The 26990-nt window shown below is 39.0% G+C and overlaps 1 protein-coding gene across 3 annotated transcripts in view; it reads left to right on the top strand.

Moving 5' to 3' along the window:
* The first annotated feature begins 6833 nt into the window (after positions 1-6833).
* Positions 6834-26990, top strand: part of LOC127448644 (protein OS-9-like) — a 28291-nt gene continuing 8134 nt past the window's right edge. For 2 of the 3 annotated variants that reach the window (XM_051711325.1, XM_051711324.1), the window contains exons 1-10: positions 6834-7037; positions 7478-7654; positions 9754-9817; positions 10047-10123; positions 19828-19926; positions 20148-20349; positions 24903-25064; positions 25273-25382; positions 25541-25583; positions 25802-25893. In XM_051711325.1, coding sequence (XP_051567285.1) covers positions 6888-7037; positions 7478-7654; positions 9754-9817; positions 10047-10123; positions 19828-19926; positions 20148-20349; positions 24903-25064; positions 25273-25382; positions 25541-25583; positions 25802-25893 — 1176 coding nt within the window. In that variant the 5' untranslated portion in view covers positions 6834-6887. Of the gene's footprint in view, positions 7038-7477; positions 7655-8754; positions 8800-9753; positions 9818-10046; positions 10124-19827; positions 19927-20147; positions 20350-24902; positions 25065-25272; positions 25383-25540; positions 25584-25801; positions 25894-26990 lie in introns of those variants that run through there. The other variant, XM_051711326.1, reaches the window with a different exon arrangement.

The following is a 26990-nucleotide window of genomic DNA, read 5'->3' as shown; positions in this document are numbered from 1 at the left end:
TCTGGCTGCCAGTGTATTTATCACTTGTACAGAATGGACTTTTTTCAAATAGTGATGGTGCTGTTTTTTACATCAGTAATGTCCTGACTATACTTTGTGATCAGTTGAATGCCACTTTGGTGAATTAAAGTACCAATTTCCTTCCGAAACAGCAAAATCTGTACATTATTCCAAACTTTTGGCCACCAGTGCACATTGGCATAAAAAAAAAAAAAAAAAAAAAAAAAGTAGGCCTATAAAAAAAAATGGCTATAATAATTAAAAAGTAATGTGGAAAATAGGCTTAAATCGTTATAAGTTACTGAATAAGTCATAATGTACAGATTTTGCTCTTATGGAAAGAAATTGGTACTTTTATTCACCAAAGTGGCATTCAACTGATCACAATGTATAGTCAGGACATTAATAACATGAAAAATTACTATTACTATTTGAAAAAAAATGTTCAGAACTTCTTAAACTACTTCAAAGAGTTCTCATCAAAAAATCCTCTACGTGCAGCAAAAACAGCTTTGCAGATCTTTGACATTCTAGCTGTCAGTTTGTCCAGATACTCCGGTGACATTTCACCCCACGCTTCCTGTAGCACTAGCCATAGATGTGGCTGTCTTGTCGGGCACTTCTCATGCATCTTAAAGTCTAGCTGATCCCACAAAAGCTTAATGGGGTTAAGATCCATAACACTCAGAGAGTACAGTGACACCACGCGAAGGGCAGACGTGTGAGAGACAGCTCTGCGCACTTTGCTAATTTTTTTAATTATTTTCATGATATAATACGGTGAAATTCGATACACCCAGTTACACATTTACTGTTTGAAGTAAACATGGCAAAGAAGTCAAAATCCTCGGGCTCTGGAGACATTAAAACACACTTACGTGTTCAAGATGAAATCCCAGACAGGCCTGTGGACAGGGGACTCGATTTGGATGGCACGGCGGGAGAAGGAATCCAGCGTCAACTGTCCAACAAGTCGGTGATGTTGACGAAGGTACTTGCGGACTTGGAGGATCTCGCTGTAATACGTCGATCGATTACGGCGATGGAAAAAAATTTCTGAGCTAGTCACAAGTGACAGATGTTGAAAAACGAGTCGATTATTTGGAGTCATCAGAGAGGGAATTAGCCACTAATCCGCCCACGACCAAAGTTGATTTGGAACGTGTTCTTGAAAAGCTTGAAGATCTTGAGAATAGAAACCGCAGGAATAACATTCGAATTGTTGGAATTCCTGAGCATGAGGAGGGCAGAGATATGGTGAAATTCCTAGACGAGCTTTTCCTGAGTCTGCTCGACATAACAGGCCACAAGCTGGAAATTGAGCGAGCTCACAGAGTCCCAGCTCACAGACTTGCTGAGGGAGGAAGGCCCCGATCGATTCTGGCCAAATTTTTGAGATCATCCGATAAAGATCTCGTGTTGCACCAGGCGAGGAGCAAAGGAAAGCTTTCTTGGAAGAATTACAATATTTTCTTGTTCCCGGACTTTGCGAACTCGACAAGAGAGAAACGGAAGATCACATTTGTTCTAATGTTTCCAGCCAGACTGAGAATAAACACCAAGGACGGCAGCAAAGTATTTACATGTCCCAATCAGGCAATGTCTTTTATTGAAACAATGGGTGTTTTTCTTGTGAGTGGATTAACTCACTGTACATACTCTGGCTTTCGGAGAAAGCTGGGTGCCATTTTTGTTTCCTTTTGCATTGGCTCCGCCGAGCAGCTGGAGTTTGTTTTGTTTTGTGGATTAACACTTTTCCTTAAAGAAACTTTTGCACTGACGGAAGATCACTTTTACAATGAACGGATGACCGCAAAATATCAACATGCCCACACAAAGGATGTCTTTTATAAAGTTGGCGGTCTGTGTAAATCATGGGATATACTTTTATGCGGCCTCCAAGTGAATTGACTCTTGACCATCCGAGGACCGGGATGTGTGTTTCGTTTCCTTTTATGCTGGTCCTGCCTAGCGGTTGGAGCTTGTTTTGTTAAATAATATTTCTTCGGGACAGTTATGGATGAATCTGTCAGTTCCTTGTGCTTATGCCTCCTGTTGGCTGGAGTGTGATTTGTGGAGTATTTTCGTGGGACATTGGAATGATTATGTCATCTGCTGCACTCATCAGCTGGCTCACTGAAGATTCGTTTGTCTGTCCGAGGAAACTGAACGGCTTTATATTGGCTGGAATTTTTTTTGTGAAGGAACACACCTTTGAAACAGTTCTGTGAATGAGTCTACACGTTTTTTGTGTTTATTCTGCCTATTGGCTGGGGTTTGTTTTACAAAATATTTGATGTTATGTAATTTTGCCTTAAAAATTTGTGAGGCAAAATTGAGCAATCCGATGGCAAAGTTGTCGTAGGTGTACATGGACTCTTTGAGTTTAAAGGGATTGACGCCGGTTGGCGCTGTCGTGTGCGGGGTTAATGCGCACGTTTTTCTTTTTTCTGTTTGTTTTTTTTCGGGGGGAAGATCACGGTTTTATTGTTGCATTGATGTTGAAATATGGTCTTCATAATTTTGTTTTTGAAACACAAATTATTTTTTCTATTATATCAAAATGTAAAATGTTAATATGAGTATATTATCTCTCTCCACGTGGAATATGAATGGGTTGGGGCACCCCATAAAAAGAAGGAAGGTTATTTCTTTTCTTAAACGTAAGAAATATGATATAGTTTTTCTTCAAGAAACACATCTTTCCCCACAGGAAGCTGAAAAATTTGGGAAGATATGGGGTGGACATGTTTTCTTTAGTGCTGGCTCAAGTAAGAGCAAGGGAGTCATTATATTGGTAAATAAACATTTACAATTCAAATTTCTCAAACTGTTTAATGATAAATTAGGAAGAGTCATTATAGTTTTAGCAGAAATTCAGGGGCAAAGTCTGATTTTGGCTAATATTTACGCACCTAACGCTGATGATCAGGGTTTTTTTATAGATCTTGAAGGGATGTTGCAAGCCGCTGGCATGATATAATTTTGGGAGGAGACTTTAATCTTTTGATGGACTCAGTCCTTGATCATAGTGAAGCAAAAGTGTGTAAGCCCCCTAGAGCAACATTGACGCTTCACAGGATGTGTAAAAATCTTGGTCTTACAGATATTTGGAGACTTTTGAAGCCATTTGGTAGAGACTATACATTTTTTTCATCAGTCCATAAGATTTATTCTAGAATAGATTTTTCATTATTTCATCTGTTGTTGATTGCTCAATTGGAAACATTTTAGTCTCAGATCATGCCCTGGTGAGTTTAGAGCTGTTGCCACATATAGAGAAAAAGAAATCATATAGTTGGCACCTTAATGTATCCCTTTTGCAAAATCCTGATTTCCAACAAATGTTAAAGGCTGAAATCAGTGTTTATATGGAGACCAACTGGTCCTCGGTATCCTCTGTGGGCGTGGCTTGGGAGGCACTTAAGGTGGTTCTTAGGGGTCGGATCATACAGTATGCCTCATTCACCAAAAAAGCCAAAGCACAAGAACTCGTGGAGTTGGAAGGAAATATTAAAAGTGCAGAGGCAGAGCTGAAGCACTGTATGTCATCTGATGGCCTCAGAGAATTGACCCGACTGAAATATAGATATAATACTATTTTGTCGCAGAAAGTGGAGTTTTGGTTATTCGGGGGACAAAGCAGGGAAGCTTTTGGCTAGATATATAAAGCAGAGAGAGTCTTTTTTTTACCATTCCCTCAGTGAAATCTGCTGGTGGTGAAATTTTTACCTCAGCCATTGATATTAATAATGCCTTTAAAGGATTCTATCTTGATCTTTATAGTTCCACGTCTTTGTCTACTGATGAAGATATTAGAAACTTTGTGGAACCATTAGATCTTCCTAAACTGAAGACTGAGCAAAAAACGATCTTGATTCTGAGATAACTTTGGAGGAGCTTGACGAGGTAATTAAGTACCTACCTACTGGCAAGGCTCCGGGGCCAGATGGTTTTGCCGCAGAATTTTTTAGATCTAATGCTACAGAACTGGCTCCACTTTTGTTAGAAGTTTATACTGAATCATTAAAGAATGGAAAGCTTCCTCCAATCATGACACAAGCCCGGATCAGTCTGATTCTTAAAAAGGACAAAGATCCAAGTGAGTGTAAAAGTTACCGTCCAATTTCCCTGATCCAACTAGATGTAAAAATATTGTCAAAATTTTTAGCTAACCGATTAAGTAAAGTTATGACATCTCTTATACATATAGATCAGGTGGGGTTTATCCGGGGCCGAAGCTCTTCTGATAACATTAGGCGTTTCATCAATATCATGTGGTCAGTAGCGAATGATCAGTCTCCGGTCGCTGCCATCTCACTTGACACCGAAAAGGCGTTTGATATGGTAGAATGGGATTATCTTTTTAAGATTTTGGAAATGTATGGGTTCGGGAGTACATTTATTGGTTGGATTAAGTTACTTTATAAACACCCTGTAGCAGCGTTATAAACAAATGGATTAATTTCAAATTATACAAAGTTAATTGGTCTAAATCCGAAGCTTTGGCTTTGACAGCGTACTGTCCAGCCGGGCGCCTTCCAGTGGCCCAAACAGGACATTAAGTATTTGGGAATTATATTCCCAGGAAATTTGTCTGATTTAGTCAGAGTTAATTTTGATCCCTTATTAAAAATGTTTTCGAATGATGTGGACAGGTGGGCTTCATTACACTTATCGATGATTGGGAAGGTTAATGTAATTAAAATGAACTGTATTCCAAAATTCAACTACCTGCTACAGTCTCTCCCTATAGAGGTCCCTCTCTCTAATTTCAAGCAATTTGATAGCATAGCGAAGTCCTTCATTTGGAATGGTAAGTGTGCCAGGTTAAATTTCAATAAGTTACATAGGCCGATTGACAAAGGTGGGTTAGGCCTACCCAAGATTTTGTTTTATTATTATGCATTCGGTCTCAGACATTTGGCTCATTGGTCGCTTCCACCTGAGAGAGCCCCTCCCTGGTTTTGTATTGAAAAGGAAACTCTTGCCCCTATCTCGCCTCTGCATAGCCTTTCGATCAAATTAATCTGAGAAGTTAAGTCACACCCTGTTATTTTGCATTTACACTCGATATGGAGTGTTTAATTTGGATATTTATTTAAACGTAGCCTCGAGCATATGACAGATCCCTAAACTATGCATTAATAAGTCCCCTTTCTGTTGGTCAGATTGGATTGTGAGAGGGGGTTAATACACTCGATGACCTATATGAGAATGGAGTATTGAGACCTTTTGAAAATTTGGTTCAAAATTTTGGGATTCCCAGATCTCAATTTTATAAGCTGTGCCACCTACTCTGCACTGTTTTTGGGAGTGGCACGCACCCCCCTAGTGCGGCAGATACTCTGGGAGTGGTGATTACTGCTTTTAGAAAAGGTCATGAGGCATCATTGAATTACTCCCTGCTAATTCAGAGTCTGGGGGACGGAGCTTTAAATTCCCTCAAAAGATTATGGGAGGAAGATTTAAATTTGGTTTTGGAGGAGGGAGTGTGGGCTAGGATTTTTAAAAACATCAAGTCTGCATCTAGAAATGCAAGGGTGCACCTTATGCAGTTTAAGATTCTACATAGATTTTATTGGACCCCTTCTAAATTGTATAGGCTTGGTCTTAAGGACACACCCACCTGCTGGCAATGCCATTTAGAAGATGGAGACACCATGTTTTTTGGGGGTGTCGTAAGATACAGGAGTTCTGGTTGAGGGTCCAAAATTTTATGGGAGACGTACTGGGTACTCAGATCTCCTTTTGCCCCAGGCTCTGTATTTTGGGTGAAGGGGTGGTCATTGATGTAGGAGATAAGTACATGAAGAATTGGATCCTGGCCGGTGTTATGGTGGGAAGACAGGTTATCCTTAGAGGATGGAAGTCAGCTGGAGCCCCCTCGTTTCGTGAGTGGTGTGAGGAGATGGGCAGGGTGGCAGCTTGGGAAGAGTTGTCATATAGAAGGCTAGGCAACATGGATATGTTCATCAGGAGTTGGGGCAGCTATTTGGCCTTTTTGGAGGGCTCTCGGGGAGGGGCAGTGGAGGGAGACATGTTGTTTTAAATGTGTATGTTGTAGCCTTTTTGTTTTTGAACATATACTTTTTAAAAATGTATTTCTAAATATTTTCTTCTGTTTTATTGTTTGTTTGTGTGTCTTTGTCAATTGTATTTGACCACTGGGGTATCTGTTTGTGTTGGGTGGTGGGGTGGGGTGGTTAATGTTCATGAGGAAGGGTTGTAAATAATATATATATATATATATATATATATATATATATATATATATATATATATATATATATATATATATATACACACACATATTGCTATTTGCAGTTCTGGTTAGATGCTAACTGCATTTCATTGGCTCTGTACCTGTACTCTGCACAATGACAATAAAGTTTAATCTAATCTAATCTTTTGTTTTTATGTTCTCAAAGGCAAGAAAGGAGTTAAGCTGCACTGGAGATTTGTGCATGGAATATTTAAATATTGTTCCACTGCGTGATTATATAATATGACTAGTGCCATCCGCACAATTTCCATCCACCACGCAAAAATAAAGATACAGAAAACCAAAAGAATGTGTGCTGTGCGGCTGAGCACTTTTAAACACTCCACAGCGACCCCGTGAGGCTGAAACATGACATTATTTTGTGTCAAGCACAGTCGCATCTCCCATGTACGTGTCGGGTCCAATGGAAGTCGTTTTCGTGACTGATGGGTGTCTTTTAGCGCCAGATATCCAATGAAAACACGCTCTGAACTTGACTGACGTTTGTACTATCCAATCACATGTCAACTTTTCAAAACGTCCAATCCAGTTGCCTAGCGCACATCGACATGCACCAAATAACAAGCCGTTTGACAACGCTAGTTTGCGATAAGAGATAACTATGGCTTCCTCCTTGATAAAGTGGTTAAGAGGATTATATGTTTTTTTCTTAACATGTCTCCTGTCCGTATGGGCCTTTTTGAATTTAGAAGAATTAAATGAAATGAAATATGGAATACAGATTCTGCCCGACCCTGTTATTATGGGGCAGGTAAGATTGTTTTGGCCATAGCTGAAGCTAGCTGTTTGTTTGCTAGGCAGACAGCTGTTAGCTTGATGTACAGCAGCTTGACTGTAAACAGAAACAGACAGCTGCATATTTATGTAAACACGCCAGTGTTTGCTGCTGGCTTCTGCTGGTCTTATACAGAATTGTTAAGCTAGTATTGGGGAATTAGCTCGTGTGAAAGCAGGTTGTTATTTTGGATCTAATATCTGCCATATTGCAAAATGTTTCATATGATTGTAACTACTATGCATCCTATGGAAGTATTAAATTGTAAAGTTTCTGGTTTGTTGAGCTCTTCCGTCATGAGGTGACACTGTAAATCACATTGCAGTAGACAAATCGCTCTCTTTCTCGCTCTCTGGTTCTCCTTTTCTATTTCCCTTTCTCTGTTTCGCTCATGTTCTTTCTGTTCTTATTTTTAGGTGGAAGATGTGATGTTGGTTTCTAACAAATACAAGCAGCTGTATGAGTGTAGGCTGCCTGCTCAGGCTGTGCGCTTTCATCAGGACCCGGTGTCGGAGCCTGACGTGCAGGGCTACAGTGGCCCAGGAGTCCCTGAGCTCCTCAAACCCATGCAGACTGCAGCCTGCTTAATTAAGGTTGTCATCTCTTCCAACATCTATGTCAGAGTGACCTAAACAGTACTGGACATCCACAACTACAGACCAAGATTTGAGTGGATGTATTGTATTAATCACAAAATGTTATTTAGGAAAAGCACCTTCAAGGAATAGTTTACCCCAGAATGAAAATTCTCATCAATTACTTATTTCCTCTGCTGAACACAAAGATTATTAGACGAATATCTTAGCTCTGTATGTCCATACAATGCAAGTGAATGGTGAACAAAAATTTAAAGCTCAACAACAAAACAAAAAAAGCACATAAAGCAGCATAAAAGTACAAGATAAAAGACTCCAGTGGTTTAATCCATGTCTTCTGAAGCGATCCAATCGGTTTTGGATGAGAACAGACCAAAAAAATAACTCCCTTTTCACTTTACATCTTGACATCAGGAGTCTCCTTGGTGATCATGAGTTCAAGCTCTACCCTTCCTAGCACCATCTAGCTCTCTGTGGGTGCTTTTCAATTGGAAGGCTGCAGCCTCGTTAGGCTGGATATCTCGGCTGCCATGACATCAAGCATTGTCGAAGGCCATCTCAATTGTGAGTACACTTGGAAGGCAGCCTCATTTCGCAGCCTTTGTTTGCCATATTTTGGAGCATGCATCGGGTGTATTCTTCATGGCCCACAATCCTTTGCACATGAAAAAAAAAAGGGTGGAAAATGAGTCGCATGACCACGGAGGCAGAAACCTTTATGACGCAGCTTACTTTTTTCTCTCTTTTTAAAGTTTTTAAATTTGCATTTGCAGCAATGACAGTATGTAGAAAAAAAATGCAAGTAGTTTAGACAATACAACAAATAAGAAGATACAAAGCAACAAAAAAAGACAAAAAGGAATTTAATAAAAAGGCAGTAACACGAATTTGAAAAGCTTGAAAAGTTTTATAGTTTTTACAAGTCTATGGTTCCATTTTTTTCTTTATTGAAAGGATTTAAAATAAATATAAATTCTAAGATCAGTGTTGCAAAATGTATTATCTAAAGGCTTTTTTTGAGTGACTGTAAATTTGTGAATAACACATTTTGCTAAAATAATGTAGAGATTAAGGACATATTTCTCATTTTCTGAAGTATATAGGTGTAAAAGATGAAGCGAGAAGCAGTTTTCCTTCTTAAGGTGAGGCTTTATTTTTCCCTCTTCGCCACACCACTTTACAGTTTACCTTTAAGCACTAAACTAAACACTAACACACACTGCTTTCACAAATAAACTTTCACTACTAAAAAACTCTTGCTCTGGCTCGGCTCTGTCGTGCCCAGTCTCTCTCCCCGACTAAGTGCTGTGTCGCTCTATTTGTGCCGCTTTCCCCGTGCTCACTGAAATTAGAGACAGGTGTTAGACATAATTTAGCTCAGGTGTAAGCGTCCTTACCGCTTTCTCTGTCTCCGGAGAGATGCTTGACCACACCCCCACTGCCACAATGGGTTTTCTAAACAAAGTAAAATATCACTTGTTCTAAGCATATGGTTTGACATGCACACTTACTAGTCCATCTCATTATAGCACTGAATGCTGAGGAGGAGTCTAGCCTGCAGCCAGAAGGACTGGTCTAGGAAGGACACAACCTAACTAGGCTGCAGCCTTCCATTTGAGAAGCATCCTGTGTATGCGTCAAGCACTAGGAAATGTAATCGAGCTTGGAATCATGATCGTGCCTAGAGACTGTAATGACAAGATGTACTGTGAAAAAGGAGTTACGTTTTGGTCTGTTCTCACCCAAAACCAATTGAATCGCTTCAGAAGACATGGATTAATCCACTGGAGTCTTATGTATTACTTTTATGTGGCCTTTATGTGCTTTTTGGAGCTTCAAATATTTGGTCACAATTCACTTACATTGGAAGGACCTAAAGAGCTGAGATATTCCTCAAAAAATGTTGGTTAGTGTTCTGTAGAAGTCATAGACATGATGAGGATGAGTAAATTAGAGAATTTTCAGTTTTGAGTGGAATATTCCTTTCAGAGAAAATAAATTATTGCCATTTGCCAAAGTCCATTTTATTACCTGTAATTCAGTGATTTGCAAACTTGTTAAAGGGGCTTGCAACTTCTTTTGTCTTCTGTTTATAGACCAAAGACTGGTGGACATATGAGTTCTGCTACGGCCAGCACATTAGGCAGTACCATTTAGAAGGTATGCTAAATAATTCACATTATGTGTCTTTAATACTATTGTCTAAATAACTGAAGTCTTACAATGTCTAATAGCATTTTGTAACGGGGAAATAAATATGTAGCTGGTTGTACAGCCTGAGCACACTTGTGTAATGACTCTTGTCTTTTTCATGGAAAAAGGACTGAGTGGTCTCTGGTGTTTAAACTTTGCAAGATTTGTTAACGCAATACAATGTCTGTGCTTATAGATTCAGAGATCAATGGAGATGTGCTATTTTTGGGATATTATGATTCAGAGTTTGACTGGACCAATGAAACTGCCAAGGTAAGGAATCAATTAAAATGCCTTATTTACTTGTTACAAATTTTCCTTTTTCTCTCTCCATGTTCTTCCTCTTCCTTTCAGAAAGTGAATAAATTAGGGATACACCAATATAAAAATTCTGCATATAATTATTTTCAATTAGCCAGTTTAAAAAATAAGTAAAAAAAATTATATATATATATATATACTGTGTGTGTGTGTGTGTGTGTGTGTGTGTGTGTGTATGTATATGTATATATATATATAATATATACATATATACACACACACACACATACATACATACACACACACACACTGGCACACACACCCGTCTGGCATTCTGAGATGCGGGTTGGCGCTGTATTGGCGGCACGAGGGGGACCTACACAATATTAGGCAGGTGGTTTTAATGTTGTGGCTGATCGGTGTGTGTATATATATATATATATATATATATATATATATATATATAAATATATATATACTGACAGCCAAAAGTTTGGAATAATGCACAGATTTTGCTCTTATGGAAAGGAATTGGTACTTTTATTCACCAAAGTGGCATTCAACTGATCACAATGTATTGTCAGGACATTAATAACGTGAAAAATTACTATTACTATTTGAAAAAAAATTCCTTTGTCTTTGAGGACCGTAGTGTACACCTTTGTATGAAATCTTCAGTTTTTTTTTGGGCAGTTTCAAGCATTGTATAGTCTTCATTCCTCAAAACAATGATTGACTGATGAGTTTCTAGAGAAAGCTGTTTGTTTTTTGCCATTTTTGACCTAATATTGACCTTAAGACATGCCAGTCTATTGCAAAATGTGGCAACTCAAAAACAAACGCAAAGGGAGCCAAGTGACACCATGCAAAGTGCAGAAGTGTGAGAGACAGCTCTGCGCACTTTGCTAATTTTTTTTAAATTATTTTCATGAAAGTAAAGAAGTCAAAATCCTCAGGCTCTGGAGACATTAAAAGACATTTACGTGTTCAAGATGAAAGCCCAGACAGGCCTGTGGACCGGGGACTCAATTTGGATGGCGCGTCGGGAGAAGGAATCCAGCGTCGACTGTCCAACATGTCGGTGATGTTGATGAAGGTACTTGTGGACTTGGAGGATCTCGCTGTAATACGTCGATTGATTATAAAAATTCTCTGAGTTAGTTACTAGAGTGACTGATGTTGAAAAACGCGACCAAAGTTGATTTGGAACGTGTTCTTGAAAAGCTTGAAGATTTTGAGAATAGAAGCCGCAGGAATAACGTTCGAATTGTTGGAATTCCTGAGCATGAGGAGGGCAGAGATATGGTGAAATTCCTAGACGAGCTTTTCCCGAGTCTGCTCGACATAACAGGCCACAAGCTGGAAATTGAGTGAGCTCACAGAGTCCCAGCTCACAGATTTGCTGAGGGAGGAAGGCCCCGATCGATTCTGGCTAAATTTTTGAGATCATCCGATAAAGATCTCGTGTTGCGCCAGGTGAGGAGCAAAGGAAAGCTTTCTTGGAAGAATTACAATATTTTCTTGTTCCCGGAATTTGCGAACTCGACGAGCGAAATGCGATCGGTTTAAGGAATGCAAGAAACTCTTACATCAGCACAAGATCACTTTTGCTCTGATGTTTCTGGCCAGAATGAGAATAAACACCAAGGATGGCAGCAAAGTTTTTACATGTCCCAATCAGGCAATATCTTTTATTGAAACAATGGGTGAGTAACCATTGGGTGTTTTTCTTGTGAGTGGATTGACTCACTGTACATACTCTGGCTTTCGGAGGAAGCTGGGCACCATTTTTGTTTGTTTTTGCGTTGGCTCCGCCGAGCAGCTGGAGTTTGTTTTGTTTTGTGTATTAACACTTTTCCTTAAAGAAACTTTTGCATTGACGGAAGATCACTTATACAATGAAGTTCCCGGGCAGATTGGGAATAGACACTACGGATGACCGCAAAATATCTACATGCCCACACAAAGGATGTCTTTTATAAAGTTGGCGGACTGTGTAAATCATGGGATATACTTTTATGCGGCCTCCGAGTGAATTGACTCTTGACCATCCGAGGAACCGGGATGCGTGTTTCGTTTCCTTTTGTGCTGGTTCCGCCTAGCTGTTGGAGCTTGTTTTGTTAAATAACATTACTTCGGGACAGTTATGGATGAATCTGTCAGTTCCTTGTGCTTATGCCTCCTGCTGGCTGGAGTATGATTTGTTGAGTATTTTCATGAGACATTGGAATGATTACAATGATTACATCTGCTGCACTCATCAGCTGGCTCACTGAAGATTCGTTTGTCTGTCCGAGGAAACTGAATGGCTTTATATCGGCTGGAATTTGTTTTGTGAAGGAACACACCTTCGAGACAGTTCTGTGAATGAGTCTACACGTTCTTTGTGTTTATTCTGCCTATTGGCTGGGGTTTGTTTTACAAAATATTTGATGTTATGTAATTTTGCCTTACAAATTTGTGAGGCAAAATTGAGCAATCCGATGGCAAAATTGTCGCGGGGGCTCTCGTAGGCGTACATGAACTCTTTGAGTTTAGAGGGATTGACGCCGGTTGGCGCTGTCATGCGCGGGGTTAATGCGCATGTTTTTCTTTTTTCTGTTTGTTTTGTTCGGGGGGAAGTTCAGGGTTTTATTGTTGCATTAATGTTGAAATATGGTCTTCATAATTTAGTTTTTGGCACACAATTTATTTTTTCTATTATATCAAAATGCCAAATGTTAATATGATTGTACTATCTCTCTCCACATGGAATGTTAATGGGTTGGGGCACCCCATAAAAAGAAGGAAGGTTATTTCTTTTCTTAAACGTAAGAAATATGATATAGTGTTTCTTCAAGAAACACGTCTTTCCCCACAAGAAGCTGAAAAATTTGGGAAGATATGGGGTGGACATGTTTTCTTTAGTGCTGGCTCAAGTAAGAGCAAGGGAGTCATTATATTGGTAAATAAACATTTACAATTCAAATGTCTCAAATAGATTAAAGATAAATTAGGGAGAGTCATTATTGTTTTAGCAGAAATTCATGAGCACAGTCTGATTTTGGCTAATATTTACGCACCTAACGCTGATGATCAGGGCTTTTTTATAGATCTTGAAGGGATGTTGCAAGTCGCTGGCACCCCTCATGATATAATATTGGGAGGAGACTTTAATCATTTGATGGACTCAGTCCTTGATCATAGTGAAGCAAAAGTGTGTAAGCCCCCTAGAGCAACAGTGACACTTCACAGGATGTGTAAAAATCTTGGTCTTACAGATATTTGGAGACATTTGAACCCATCTGGTAGAGACTATACATTTTTTTCATCAATCCATAAGATTTATTCTAGAATAGATTTTTTTTTTTAATATCCAAATCCCTCATTTCATCTGTTGTTGATTGCTCAGTTGGAAACATTTTAGTCTCGGATCACACCCTGGTGAGTTTAGAGGTGTTGCCACATCAAAATCATATAGTTGGCGCCTTAATATATCCCTTTTGCAAAATCCTGATTTCCAATAAATGTTAAAGACTGAAATCAATGTTTATATTGAGACCAACTGGTCCTCCGTATCCTCTGTGGGCGTGGCTTGGGAGGTACTTAAGGCGGTTCTTAGGGGCCGGATCATACAGTATGCATCATTCATCAAAAAATCCAAGGCATGAAAGCTCGTGGAGTTGGAAGGAGTATTAAAAGTGCCGAGGCAGAGCTGAAGCACCGTATGTCATCTGATGGCCTCAGAGAATTGACCCGATTGAAATATAGATATAATACTATTTTGTCGTGGAAAGTGGAGTTTCAGGGCAAGACAGTCATACTTTTTTTAGATCCTATGCTACAGAATTGGCTCCACTTTTGTTATAAGTTTATACTGAATCATTAAAGAATGGAAAGCTTCCTCCAACCATGACACAAGCCCGGATCAGTCTGATTCTTAAAAAGGACAAAGATCCAAGTGAGTGTAAAAGTTACCGTCCAATCTCCCTGATCCAACTAGATGTAAAAATTTTGGCTAACCGATTAAGTAAGGTTATGACATCTCTTATACATATAGATCAGGTGGTGTTTATTCGGGGCCGCAGCTCTTCTGATAACATCAGGCGTCTCATCAATACCATGTGGTCAGTGGCGAATGATTAGATTCGAATGATCAGACTCCGGTCGCTGCCATCTCACTTGATGCCGAAAAGGCGTTTGATATGGTAGAATGGGATTATCTTTTTAAGATTTTGGAAATGTATGGGTTCGGGAGTACATTTATTGGTTGGATTAAGTTACTTTATAGACACCCTGTAGCAGCGGTACAAACAAATGGATTAATTTCAGATTATTTTACTCTGAATAGGGGCACTCGGCAGGGTTGCCCTCTTTCCCCATTATTGTTCTGTTTTGCCCTGGAACCATTAGCAGCCACGATAAGAAAGGAGGATGATTTTCCAGGGGTGATTGTGGGAGGTGTGGCGCATAAGCTTCTGCTTTATGCAGATGATATTTTGTTATTCGTCTCCGACCCCACAAGATCTATGCCTTGCCTCCACAGAATTATTAATTCCTTTTCCAAGTTCTCAGGATACAAATTCAATTGGTCTAAATCCGAAGGTTTTGCTTTGACAGCGTACTGTCCAGTAATGGCCTTCCAGCCGGGCACCTTCCTGTGGCCCAAACAGGGCATTAAGTATTTGGGAATTTTATTCCCAGCAAATTTGTCTGATTTAGTCAGAGTTAATTTTGATCCCTTAATAAAAAGGTTTTCGAATGATGTGGACAAGTGAGCTTCATTACACTTATCAATGATTGGGAAGGTTAATGTTATCAAAATGAACTGTATTCCAAAATTCAACTACCTGTTACAATCTCTCCCTATAGATGTCCCCCTCTCAATTTGATAGCATAGCAAAGTCCTTCATTTGGAATAGTAAGCGTGCCAGGTTAAATTTCAATAAGTTACATAGGCCGATTGACAAAGGTGGGTTAGGCCTACCCAAGATTTTGTTTTATTGGACAAAAGTGTCCAGAGTGTTTAATTTGGATATTTATTTAAACGTAGCCTCGAGCATATGGCAGAACCCTAAACTATGCATTAATAAGTCCCCTTTCTGTTGGTCGGATTGGATTGTGAGAGGGGGGTTAATACACTCGGTGACCTACATGAGAGTGGAGTATTGAGACCTTTTGAAAATTTGGTTCAAAATTTTGGGATTCCCAGATCTCAATTTTATAAGTATTTACAGCTGCGCCACCTACTCTGCACTGTTTTTGGGAGTGGCACACCCTCCCCAGTGCGGCAGATACTCTGGGAGTGGTGATTGTTGCTTTTGGAAAAGGTCATGAGGCATCAGTGTATTACTCCCTGTTAATTCAGAGTCTGGGGGACGGAGCTTTAAATTCCCTCAAAAGATTATGGGAGGAAGATTTAAATTTGGTTTTGGAGGAGGGAGTGTGGGCTAGGATTCTTAAAAACGTCAAGTCTGCATCTAGAAATGCAAGGGTGCGCCTTGTGCAATTTAAGATTCTACATAGATTTTATTGGACCCCTTCTAAATTGTATAGGCTTGGTCTTAAGGACACATCCACCTGCTGGCGATGCCATTTAGAAGATGGAGACAACACCCATGTTTTTTGGGGGTGTCGTAAGATAAAAAAATCAAATCAAATCACTTTTATTGTCACACAGCCATATACACAAGTGCAATGGTGTGTGAAATTCTTGGATGCAGTTCCGATCAACATAGCAGTCGTGACAGTGATGAGACATATACCAATTTACAATAACATCAAATTAACACAACACAATTTAAAGTCTAATATACACATAATTACACACAACACAATATACAAATAATAACATAAACTGTACAGTATACAACACACACAATATAGATACACATTATACACATTATTTAATTAAAACGTATATATAGAATGTACAGTAGGTTGTATTGTACTGTATTGACATTCAGGCTGTCGGTTGATAGTAAGTTGTTAAGAGAGAATATAATAATAATATAATTTATGACAGTCCGGTGTGAGATATAAGAATAAGAGTAATAAAGTGCAGTGCTGATGTATTTTGATCGTGGGAGATCAAGAGTTCAAAAGTCTGATTGCTTGGGGTAAGAAGCTATCATGGAGTCGGCTGGTGTGGGTCCTGATACTGCGATACTGCCTACCTGATGGTAGCAGTGAGAACAGCCCATGGCTCGGGTGGCTGGAGTCTCTGTTGATCCTCCGAGCTTTTTTCACACACCGCCTGGTATATTTGTCCTGGAGGGAGGGAAGCTCACCTCCGATGATGTGTCTGGCTGTTCGCACCACCCTTTGCAGTGCTTTGAGGTTGTGGGCTGTGCTATTGCCGTACCAGGCGGAGATGCAGCCAGTCAGGATGCTCTCTACAGTGCAGGTGTAGAACCGTGTGAGGATGTGGCGGTTCATTCCAAACTTCCTCAGCCGTCTCAGGAAGAAGAGGTGCTGATGAGCCTTCTTCACAATGACTTCAGTGTGGATGGACCATGTGAGTTCCTCAGTGATGTGGACACCCAGGAACTTGAAGCTGCTGACTCTCTCCACTGGTGCTCCATTGATGGTGATGGGACTGTGTTCTCTGTCTTTTCTTCTGAAGTCCACCACAAGCTCCTTTGTCTTACTGACGTTGAGGGAGAGGTTGTGCTCCTGACACCAGTCTGTCAGAGTGTGCACCTCCTCTCTGTAGGCTGTTTCATCATTGTCAGTGATCAGACCTACCACCGTCGTGTCATCAGCAAACTTAATGATGGCATTGGAGCTATGTGTTGCCACACAGTCATGTGTGTACAAGGAATACAAGAGTGGGCTGAGAACTCAGCCCTGTGGGTCTCCAGTGTCGAGGGTCAGTGATGAGATGTTGTTGCCTATTCTAACCACCTGGCGTCTGCTTGACAGGAAGTGCAGGATCCAGCTGCACAGCGAGCTGTTTAAGCCCAGAGCCCGGAGTTTCTCATCTAGCTTGGAGGGCACTATGGTGTTGAATGCTGAGCTGTAGTCTACAAACAACATTCTCACATAAGTGTTCTTTTTTTCCAGGTGGGAGAGAGCAGTGTGTATTGTAGATGCAATGGCATCATCAGTAATGCATTGTTGCGGTAAGCAAACCGCAATGGGTCTAGAGAGAGAGGCAGCACAGAGCAGATGTAGTCTCTGATTGGTCTCTCAAAGCATTTGCTGATGATGGGGGTCAGAGCAACAGGACGCCAGTCATTTAAGCAAGTGATTTTTGATTGCTTTGGAACAGGCACAATGGTGGACGTTTTAAAGCATGTGGGGACTACAGACAAAGAGAGGGAAAGGTTGAAAATGTCCATAAAAACATCAGCCAGCTGGTTCGCGCACGCTCTGATGACGTGGCCTGGAATGCCGTCTGGGCCCGCGGCTTTGCGGATAGTCACCCGTCGGAAGGATCGGGTTACATCCGCTACAGAGACGGAGAGTGAACTAACCTCTGTTAGGAGGAGTTCTGGTTGAGGGTCCAGAATTTTATGGGCGATGTATTGGGTACTCAGATCTCCTTTTGCCCCAGGTTCTGTATTTTGGGTGACGGGGCGTTCATTGATGTAGGAGATAAGTACATGAAGAATTGGATCCTGGCCGGTGTTATGGTGGGCAGACAGGTTATCCTTAGAGGATGGAAGTCAGCTGGAGCCCCCTCATTTCGTGAGTGGTGTGAGGAGATGGGCAGAGTGGCAGCTTGGGAAGAGTTGTCATATAGAAGGCTAGGCAACACGGATATGTTCATCAGGAGGTGGGGCAGCTATTTGGCCTTTTTGGAGGGCTCTCGGGGAGGGACAGTGGAGGGAGACGTGTTTTAAATGTGTATGTTGTAGCCTTTTTGTTTTTGAACATATACATTTTTTAAATGTATTTCTAAATATTTTCTTCTGTTTTATTGTTTGTGTGCCTTTGTCAATTGTATTTGACCACTGGGGTGTCTGTTTTTGATTGGATGGTGGGGTGGTTAATGTTCGGGAGGAAGGGTTGTAAATAATATAATGTGATTCCAAATATTCTGTTTTTATATATATATATATTATATGGAATCAATAAAAACTTTTAATAACAAAAAAAAGGAAAAAAAGAAAGTGGTTTATTGAAGACAGACCACAGGTTCTCACAAAACATCATGAACATAGAAGCTTACAAAGATGTGCATGCCACACAATTTGGCCATTACAGTGGGATAAACATTCAGCTGAAGACTGAAAATTATACTTTACCTTTCTTAAAGTGCTTAGAGAACAGAGAACTACTCAGTTTGTTGTGTCAGAAGGCAGAATTTCTCAAATCATATGAAGTCCAGGGAATATGAAATCTACGGTCACATGTTGTGTTTGTGAGATGTAAACAAAACAGTACTAAAGTCATTTGGCCACAGCTTTAGTTGAACATTGTTGCTCAGTGTTCTGCATTCTTAAATAAAAAGTCTAACTAAGTGAAAAAAAAAAAAACAAAAAAAAAAAACGCAATGTTAAGCTTCATTTAACGAACCAAATAGCTTTCAAAGGTATTTGATATAATGGTGAATAGTGAATTTCTAGTACCAAATTAGCAATTTAGCATGATTACTCAAGGATAAGGTGTTGGAGTGATGGCTGCTGGAAATGTGGGCTGTCTAGATTTGATGATAAATTACTTTTTTCAAATAGTGATGGTGCTGTTTTTTAGATCAGTACTGTCCTGACTATACGTTGTGATCAGCTGAATGACACCTTGGTGAATTAAAGTACCAATTTCCTTCTGAAACAGCTAAATCTGTACATTATTCCAAACTTTTGGCCACCAGCGTGTGTGTGTGTGTGTGTGTGTGTGTGTGTGTGTAATATACCGATCAGCCACAACATTAAAACCACCTGCCTAATTTAGTGTAGGTCCCTGAAGTTACAATACAGTGACCAATATTATAAACATTATAAACAATATTATACAAATTATTTTGTGTGTTAATAAAACACACACAAGAGTTTTATGTGTCTTGATTGAATTCAAGCATCACAATACTATAATTTATAATAATAAATTATTATATAATACATTTATATAATATAATAAATTATTATTATATAATAATTCACAATACAGCATCTTTTGAATACTGAATTTAAAAGTAAAGGCTTACTCTTGAAACTCTTGGGATCTCATTCAAATATAGAAGGGATAACTTAAATGTTGATACAGTTAGTTAGGCTTTAAAAGACTGGTGACTGTGGTCAGAAAGTAGTGCTCAGGGTAACAACCAATGGATTTTAATGATAAATTGGGTATAATACATGTATAGTACCTCCAGGAGAGCATTATCAATTTTAACATTTCATATTATCATCAGAACTACAGGCATGATTCGGATCTAAAATAAACTGGCATAGACTACATATTTATTACATCAGTAACATTAATAGAGGTGATATTTGTTATGAATATTTTTCAAGTAATAAAACAAATTTTTAGGCATAAACGTACACAGTTCTACTATGGTTAAATACACTATTGCATGTATACAGCAAAGATTTATCTCTTCTTGAATACGTTAAAACAAGAGTATACAATTAAATGTCTATATCATCCAATGCCAAGAACAAAACACAGTCACTATTATCAACCAACACCAATATGGTCATCAATATATCATGCTTCTCTAGTAGGAAACAGGTTGATTTTTGTTAAGGTTTGTTAAAACTGAAAATTCCTCCTTGTCCTCTATTTAGGCTTCTAAGCAGCATAAGCTGAAGAGGTATCACAGTCAGTCATATGTCAATGGCTCCAAATGTGACCTGAACGGCAACCCCAGAGAGACAGAAGTCAGAGTAAGAGCGCATACATTCACAACAACATCAACCTGCTTTTTTCCGAGCCATGGAGAAAATTAAAAAAAGCGATCAATCTGAAGACAAGACGAAACCATCACTAATAACTTTTTGAGAACAGCAAAAATACCTTTTTGGAGTGAGCTGTTATCATCACGTGCTGCTGTTTTATGGGGCTACATCCAGTGGCAGTGATTTGTTTTTTTGTTTTTTTTTAACAGTTTGTGTGCGAGGAGGGCTCAAGTGACTTCATTGCACGGGTGGATGAACCTCAGTCCTGTCGCTATGTCCTGACAGTGCACACGTCTCGTACATGCCAGCATCCGCTCCTGCGCCAACCTTCCAATGCCAAGCCACAAGGCATTGTGTGCCAACCTGCTCTCAGTGCCCAGCAGTACATGGACTACGTCAAGGCTCAAGTCTGTAAGTTGGACAGGTGAAGTCTTCATTTACAGAGGAAAGAAAGTTGGAACAATGTTTTCATGTAAAGGAAACATTATAATTGAGAAGTTAGGGTTATGTATGTAGTGATCAACTGTGGTCCAGCCTGCCATAACGTGGTATGACCACTTTATAGTACTGTACGTTACACCAGTTGTCTTAGGCCACGTCCACACAAATACGTTTTCATTTGAAAGCGCATTAATTTAGCTACGTTACACGTCACATCCACACTAGAACAGTGTCTTGAAAATGCTCTCCATTACCACATACATAAAGGGATAGTTCAGCCCAAAATGAAAGTTCTCTCATTCTTTCTTCTGCAGAACACAAATGAAGATTTTTAAAAGAATATTTCAGCTCTGTTTGTACTCGCAATGCAAGTGAATGGTGACCAGACCTTTAAAGGCCCATAATGCAGAATAAAAGTAATCCATAAGTCTCCAGTGTTTAAATCCATGTCTTCTGAAGTGATATGATTGGTGTGGGTGAGAAACAGATCAATATTTAAGTCCTTTATTAACTAAATCTACACTTTCACATTCAGCCACCTACTGGTTGGGGCTGGTCAAAGGTGGAGATTTATAGTTAAAAAGGACTTAAATATTGATCTGTTTCTCACCAACATATTGCTTTAGAAGACATGGATTAAACCACTGGAGTCGTATGGATTACTTTAATATCTCCTTTATGTCATTTTTGGGCCTTCTGAGTTCTGGTCACCATTCGCTTGCATTGTAAGCACCAACAGAGCTGAGATATTCTTCTAAAAATCTTCATTTGTGTTCTGCAGAAAAAAGAAAGTCACACATCTGGAATGGCATGAGGGTGAATTAATGATGAGAGAATTACATTTTTTGGGTGAACTATCCCTTTAAGAAAACGAGTGGTGGATGTGGCCTTAGACTCTGATTACACTTAAGCGTTTAAATTTTAGGAGATCTTAAAGGGATAGTTCACCCAAAACTTTTAATTCTATCATCATTTACGCATGTACCCTCATGTTTTTCCAAACCTAGATTTGAAGTCAGTAGTTTACATACACCTTAGCCAAATACAGGTGCATCTCAATAAATTAGAATGTCGTGGAAAAGTTCATTTATTTCAGTAATTCAACCAAATTGTGAAACTCGTGTATTAAATAAATTCAATGCACACAGACTGAAGTAGTTTAAGTCTTTGGTTCTTTTAATTGTGATGATTTTGGCTCACATTTAACAAATGTTTTTGGGTAGCCTTCCACAAGCTTCTCACAATAAGTTGCTGGAATTTTGGCCCACTCCTCCTTGCTCGCACACGCTTTTTCAGTTCTACCCACACATTTTCTATCGGATTGAGGCCAGGGCTTTGTGATGGCCACTCCAATACCTTAACTTTGTTGTCCTTAAGCCATTTTGCCAAAACTTTGGAGGTATGCTTGGGGTCATTGTCCATTTGAAAGACCCATTTATGATTGAGCTTTAACTTCCTGGCTGATATCTTGAGATGTTGCTTCAGTATATCCACATAATTTTCCTTCCTCATGATGCCATCTATTTTGTGAACTGCACCAGTCCCTCCTGCAGCAAAGCACCCCCACAACATGATGCTGCCACCCCCATGCTTCACGGTTGGGATGGTGTTCTTTGGCTTGCAAGCCTCACCCTTTTATCTCCAAACATATTGATGGTCATTATGGCCAAACAGTTCAATTGTTCTTTCATTAGACCAGAGGACAGTTCTCCAAAAAGTAAGATCTTTGTCCCCATATGCACTTGCAAACTGTAGTCTAGCATTTTTATGGTGGTTTTGGAGCAGTGGCTTCTTCCTTGCTGAGCAGCCTATCAGGTTATGTCGATATAGGACTCGTTTTACTGTGGATATAGATACTTGTCTACCTGTTTCCTCCAGCATCTTCACAAGGTCCTTTGCTGTTGTTCTGGGATTGATTTGCACTTTTCGCACCAAACTACGTTCATCTCTAGGAGACAGAATGCGTCTCCTTCCTGAGTGGTATGATGGCTGCGTGGTCCAATGGTGTTTATACTTGCGTGCTATTGTTTGTACAGATGAACGTGGTACCTTCAGGCATTTGGAAATTGCTTCCAAGGATGAACCAGACTTGTGGAGGTCCACAGTTTTTTTTTTCTGAGGTCTTGGCTGATTTCTTTTGATTTTCCCATGATGTCAAGCAGAGAGGCACTGAGTTTGAAGGTAGGCCTTAAAATACATCCACAGGTACACCTCCAATTCAGTACACCTCCTATCAGAAGCTAATTGGCTAAAGGCTTGACATCATTTTCTGAAATTTTCCAAGCTGCTTAAAGGCACAGTTAACTTAGTGTATGTAAACTTCTGACCCACTGGTATTGTGATATATAGTCAATTAAAAGTGAATTAATCTGTCTGTAAACAATTGTTGGAAAAAATTACTTGCATCATGCACAAAGTAGATGTCATAAACGACTTGCCAAAACTGTAGTTTGCTAATATTAAATCTGTGGAGTGGTTAAAAAATGAGTTTTAATGACTTCAAACTAAGTGTATGTAAACTTCTGACTTCAACTGTATATGACTTACCTTTTTCCGGAGAAACAAAAGGAGGTTTAGGTTAGGTTAGACAAAGACAGCCTCAGTCAGTCTCTATGACTAAGACTAACATACTGCCCAACATCTTTTTCGTGTGTTTCGCGGAAGAAAGGAATTCATACAGGCTTGGAACAACATCAGGGTGAGCAAATGATGACAATTTTTATTTTTGGGTGAACTATCCCTTTGATAAGTTTCATCAGACTGTAGTAGTCTGATTTTGACATCATGAGTTCTGTCTTTTGTCTGCTCACTCATTACTCTATTCATGAAAAATGTCTCAGCTGCGGAAGTGATGTCCTTTGAGATGACGTCTCATAGCAGAGTGGACTAGAGTGGCAACAATCCCCTCCACGCTCAAAGCATTCTTTAATCATTCCGCTCCATCTCCACTCTGGGTTGTCCATTTCCCACTCCTCGGTCACTCCACGCTCTTGGATTAGAGACACCCCGCACTATGTTCGCTCCATGGCAAAATTAGCACCTAACTACCTCTCCACTGTAACGTTTTTCAGTATGCTTTTAAATATCACAACCTACCATGCAGAAGATGTATTAAATGAAAATTAATACACAATACTAGGAGAAAAACTACAATGTGCTTTATTGGAACAGCTTGCTTTTGAAACATGTCTGCAACATTCTCTGGATTTAATAAATTAAATAAATTACTATACAAAAAAACATTAAATTAAAAATATGAATTATCAAATGAAAAAAAAAGACCAGAACGAAAACAAAACATTAAATTAAATCAAATTAATAAATTGCACAAAAAAAAACATTATTTGGCCTATGTATTATTTCCTAATTATTGCCTATTATTTTCTATTATTGCACTTCTTTTAATTAACCTTGCCCTATAATTCTGTGAACGAAACAATTACATTCACAGAATGTTCCACACTTTTTTTTTAATCAAAACTAGATAAGACTATCAAAACTATATATCTAATGCCGAGTTCACTTTTAGAAATACTAGCTTTTTGAATTTTTTTAAGATTTTATATTTACCCATCTGTTCGCGTTTGCTGAGCTTCTTCATCTTCAAATGTATAATGCAGGGTGAGCAAATTGTATGTGCCTGCAGCACTAAAATAAATTTAGATGGCAATTGATCAAAGTCAAACTACGCAATATTAACATATTGATTATTTCAGTTGGTGTTTTAGGTCGTTAAAAGTTCAATTCTATTTAATGCGGAACATAATAGCCTACAGTTAAGATTGCAATGCATTATATTAGAATAATTATTTAAAATATATAATAGGGGAGAGAGAGTTATATATGTGTTACTGACCTTTAGATTTTCTCTCCACATGTGAACGGATTATCATCAAGTTTTCTGGACACGTCTTTTAGGATTTCGCAACGAACCTTTGATCGTGGCAATCACCTTCTCACTCATGTTCTCCTTTGCCGTCCCATCATTAATTTTAAATATACGCCAGCTGATGTAGGAATAAAGTGACGAGACACGAGCATGCAGTTAACTCGAGCTTTACCACAAGCTTACCTCAATAGGAGTGTGAACAGAATACAGAGAGTGAAAGCGAAAGTAACCTTCATGCGGGAGGTTGAATATTAGGCTACCAAGTGCCGCTAGATTTAAAAAAACAATTATTTATTTTTTTTATCACAATCTTTATGGTTATATCAGAAATTCCATAGTTTCTACATACCAATAGTGTTATTATTGCATTAAGGGCCATTAACAGGTTTTGTGCCCGTGATGGAGCATTAGTGGAGCGCTCTAGGAGCGAAAGAAAACAATGACGCTCCAATTGTTTTAAAACCCGCTACCTGCTCCAGGCAAAATCATGCCGCACCACTCCTCACTCCGCTTCCACTCCGCTCCGTTCACTTACTCTGCTCCATAGAAGCAATCAGCCTACATTTAATCATACACTGTCCTCTAATTGATACATTATTTTTAGCACATCTGTCTCTGTATCTCTCTCTCTCAGCTGACACTAAACGTAAAGTGGAACAGATCTCAGAGGAGCTCAGGAACCTGGATGAAATTCTGTCAAAAGATGACAAGAACAAGGGATTGCAAGATGACAAAATAGATGAGAGCTCTGCAGTCCATTCAGATGAGACGACAGTTCCAGGGTCAGAGACCAAAGGTTAGTACCCAGGCAGTGATATAATTTAGTTTATTATTATTTCTTTATTTAGTTTATTATTATTATTTGTTTCTTGCCCAGTTTCTTGTCCAAATATACTATATTATTTTTGTATCTTTCTCAAAGTCAGTTTAGTAGCAGCTTACAGCATTGTCCTCTCTGCCCCATCAAACAGTATAAACTTCTGTGTGTGTTTGTGTGTTAATAGAGGCTGAGGCAGCTGAGGGAGACTCTGTGAGTGAAGAGGCAGAGGACAAGGGCTTCTGGGAGGGAGTTACCAAACCTGCCAGCACAGAGTCAAGCACACCCGAATCAGAGGTATAGTTTTATCTAAAGCACGTGCTCACTGCTTTCTCTATCCTGATGTAAACCACATATACTTTACTAAAGCCTTAACAGCTTTGTAAAGATGGCACTGTAACTCTGTAAACTGTCAACTGTTGAAGGAGCACTAATGATGACCAACTGTCTTACAGAGCCCTCAGGAGCCTCAGGAGAGTCAGTTGCATGAGAATGACAGTAAGACAATTTATTTAAATGTATACATGTTCCTCACCTAAATAATAATAATAAAGAATAAAGGTGAAGTGTGTAATTTCTGTGCAACTAGTTTCACCAAACACTTCATTGAAAACTGTACTGTAATTTCACTTTGAACAGTACACTTGAAACTGAAGTATCAAGAACCTTCTCTCTTTTTCACATTCTTTTGTGCCCATGTTTCTCCTTTTCTTCAGTATTTGGGGAAGAAAAGTTTAATTTTAAAATCATCACTGACCCTGCAGAATTGATGAAGTTTGTACAACACCTTAAAGAGAGCAATCAAAAGGTGAGGATTGCAGGTTCTTGCTTTATTAAAGACACACTCTTTTTCCTATTGCAGACCATCACACTCACCTTTAATTGATTTGTCATCCCAGGTTGCATGTTTGTGCAGTGTCATGTCATGTTACAGTATGAGTACTGTCTCTTTCTAGATGCACATCTATGTATTTTTGTAATGCAGAAAATAACCCCCTCTTTGTATAAAGAGACATTTCTATTGTAGTGCTACACCAATATACAGTATCAGCCATAATTAATTATCCAGCATGTGGCAATTTTGAAATTATCAGTCGATAGGCGTGCCTGGTTGGCTGATAAAGTGAAAATTGTTGTGCCTTTTCCAAAATCTACTGATTTAAAAACAAAAAAATTGGGGACTTCTCAATGTATAATGTCTGTTTTTTTGTTTTATTTTGAGTCAATATTTTGTACAATAACTGTTTCATGTAAAGGGGTTGTACATCATATTTTTCCCTGAGGTCCACTTATAATAAAAAGAGCCCTGGGTTATTTTAAGACTTTGATTAGAAAGAATAGATTCCTGTGAAGCCTTTCACACCGTGAACTAGCATTCGCTCATAGACAGTGCATATAATTTATAATTTTTTTGTGTCTTGCGATGAAACCCCATGGACCAATAAAATGTAAGCTTTAGGTGACGGTGCGTGGAGCCTTTGCGGTACACATACCGGTACACATTAAGGAGCTGATGCATCGAAATCTGATTTATCAACTGGCAATAAACACCAACAGATGAAGAATCAGAATGAATTGAAAGAAAAAAAACTTGCTATTTATTTAATTACTTATTTATGTATTTGGAAAGTTGCAAGTTTTTAGCATAAAAAAAATGCAAACATTCACACTTTTGCTGTGTGTGTGAAACCTACAATTGCCCTCTATCAATATTCTATTTGTTTCAATTCTAAATGTATATTTCCTCTACCACATCGAAAATAAACATATCTATTTGCACCTTTAGCATTCTTTAACCACACCTCTGACATTTGCATATTTCCCCTTTTGCACCAAATAACCTTTTAAAATTGAGTATTTCATTTCAGCCATCATGTATATTTTTGTGTTGTATTTATACCAGTC

The sequence above is a fragment of the Myxocyprinus asiaticus genome, chromosome 12 (genome assembly GCF_019703515.2).
Source record: "Myxocyprinus asiaticus isolate MX2 ecotype Aquarium Trade chromosome 12, UBuf_Myxa_2, whole genome shotgun sequence".
In the NCBI taxonomy this organism is placed as follows: Eukaryota; Metazoa; Chordata; class Actinopteri; order Cypriniformes; family Catostomidae; genus Myxocyprinus; species Myxocyprinus asiaticus.
Note: the sequence above shows the minus strand (reverse complement) of the source record. Positions and strands in the feature narration are given on the sequence as shown.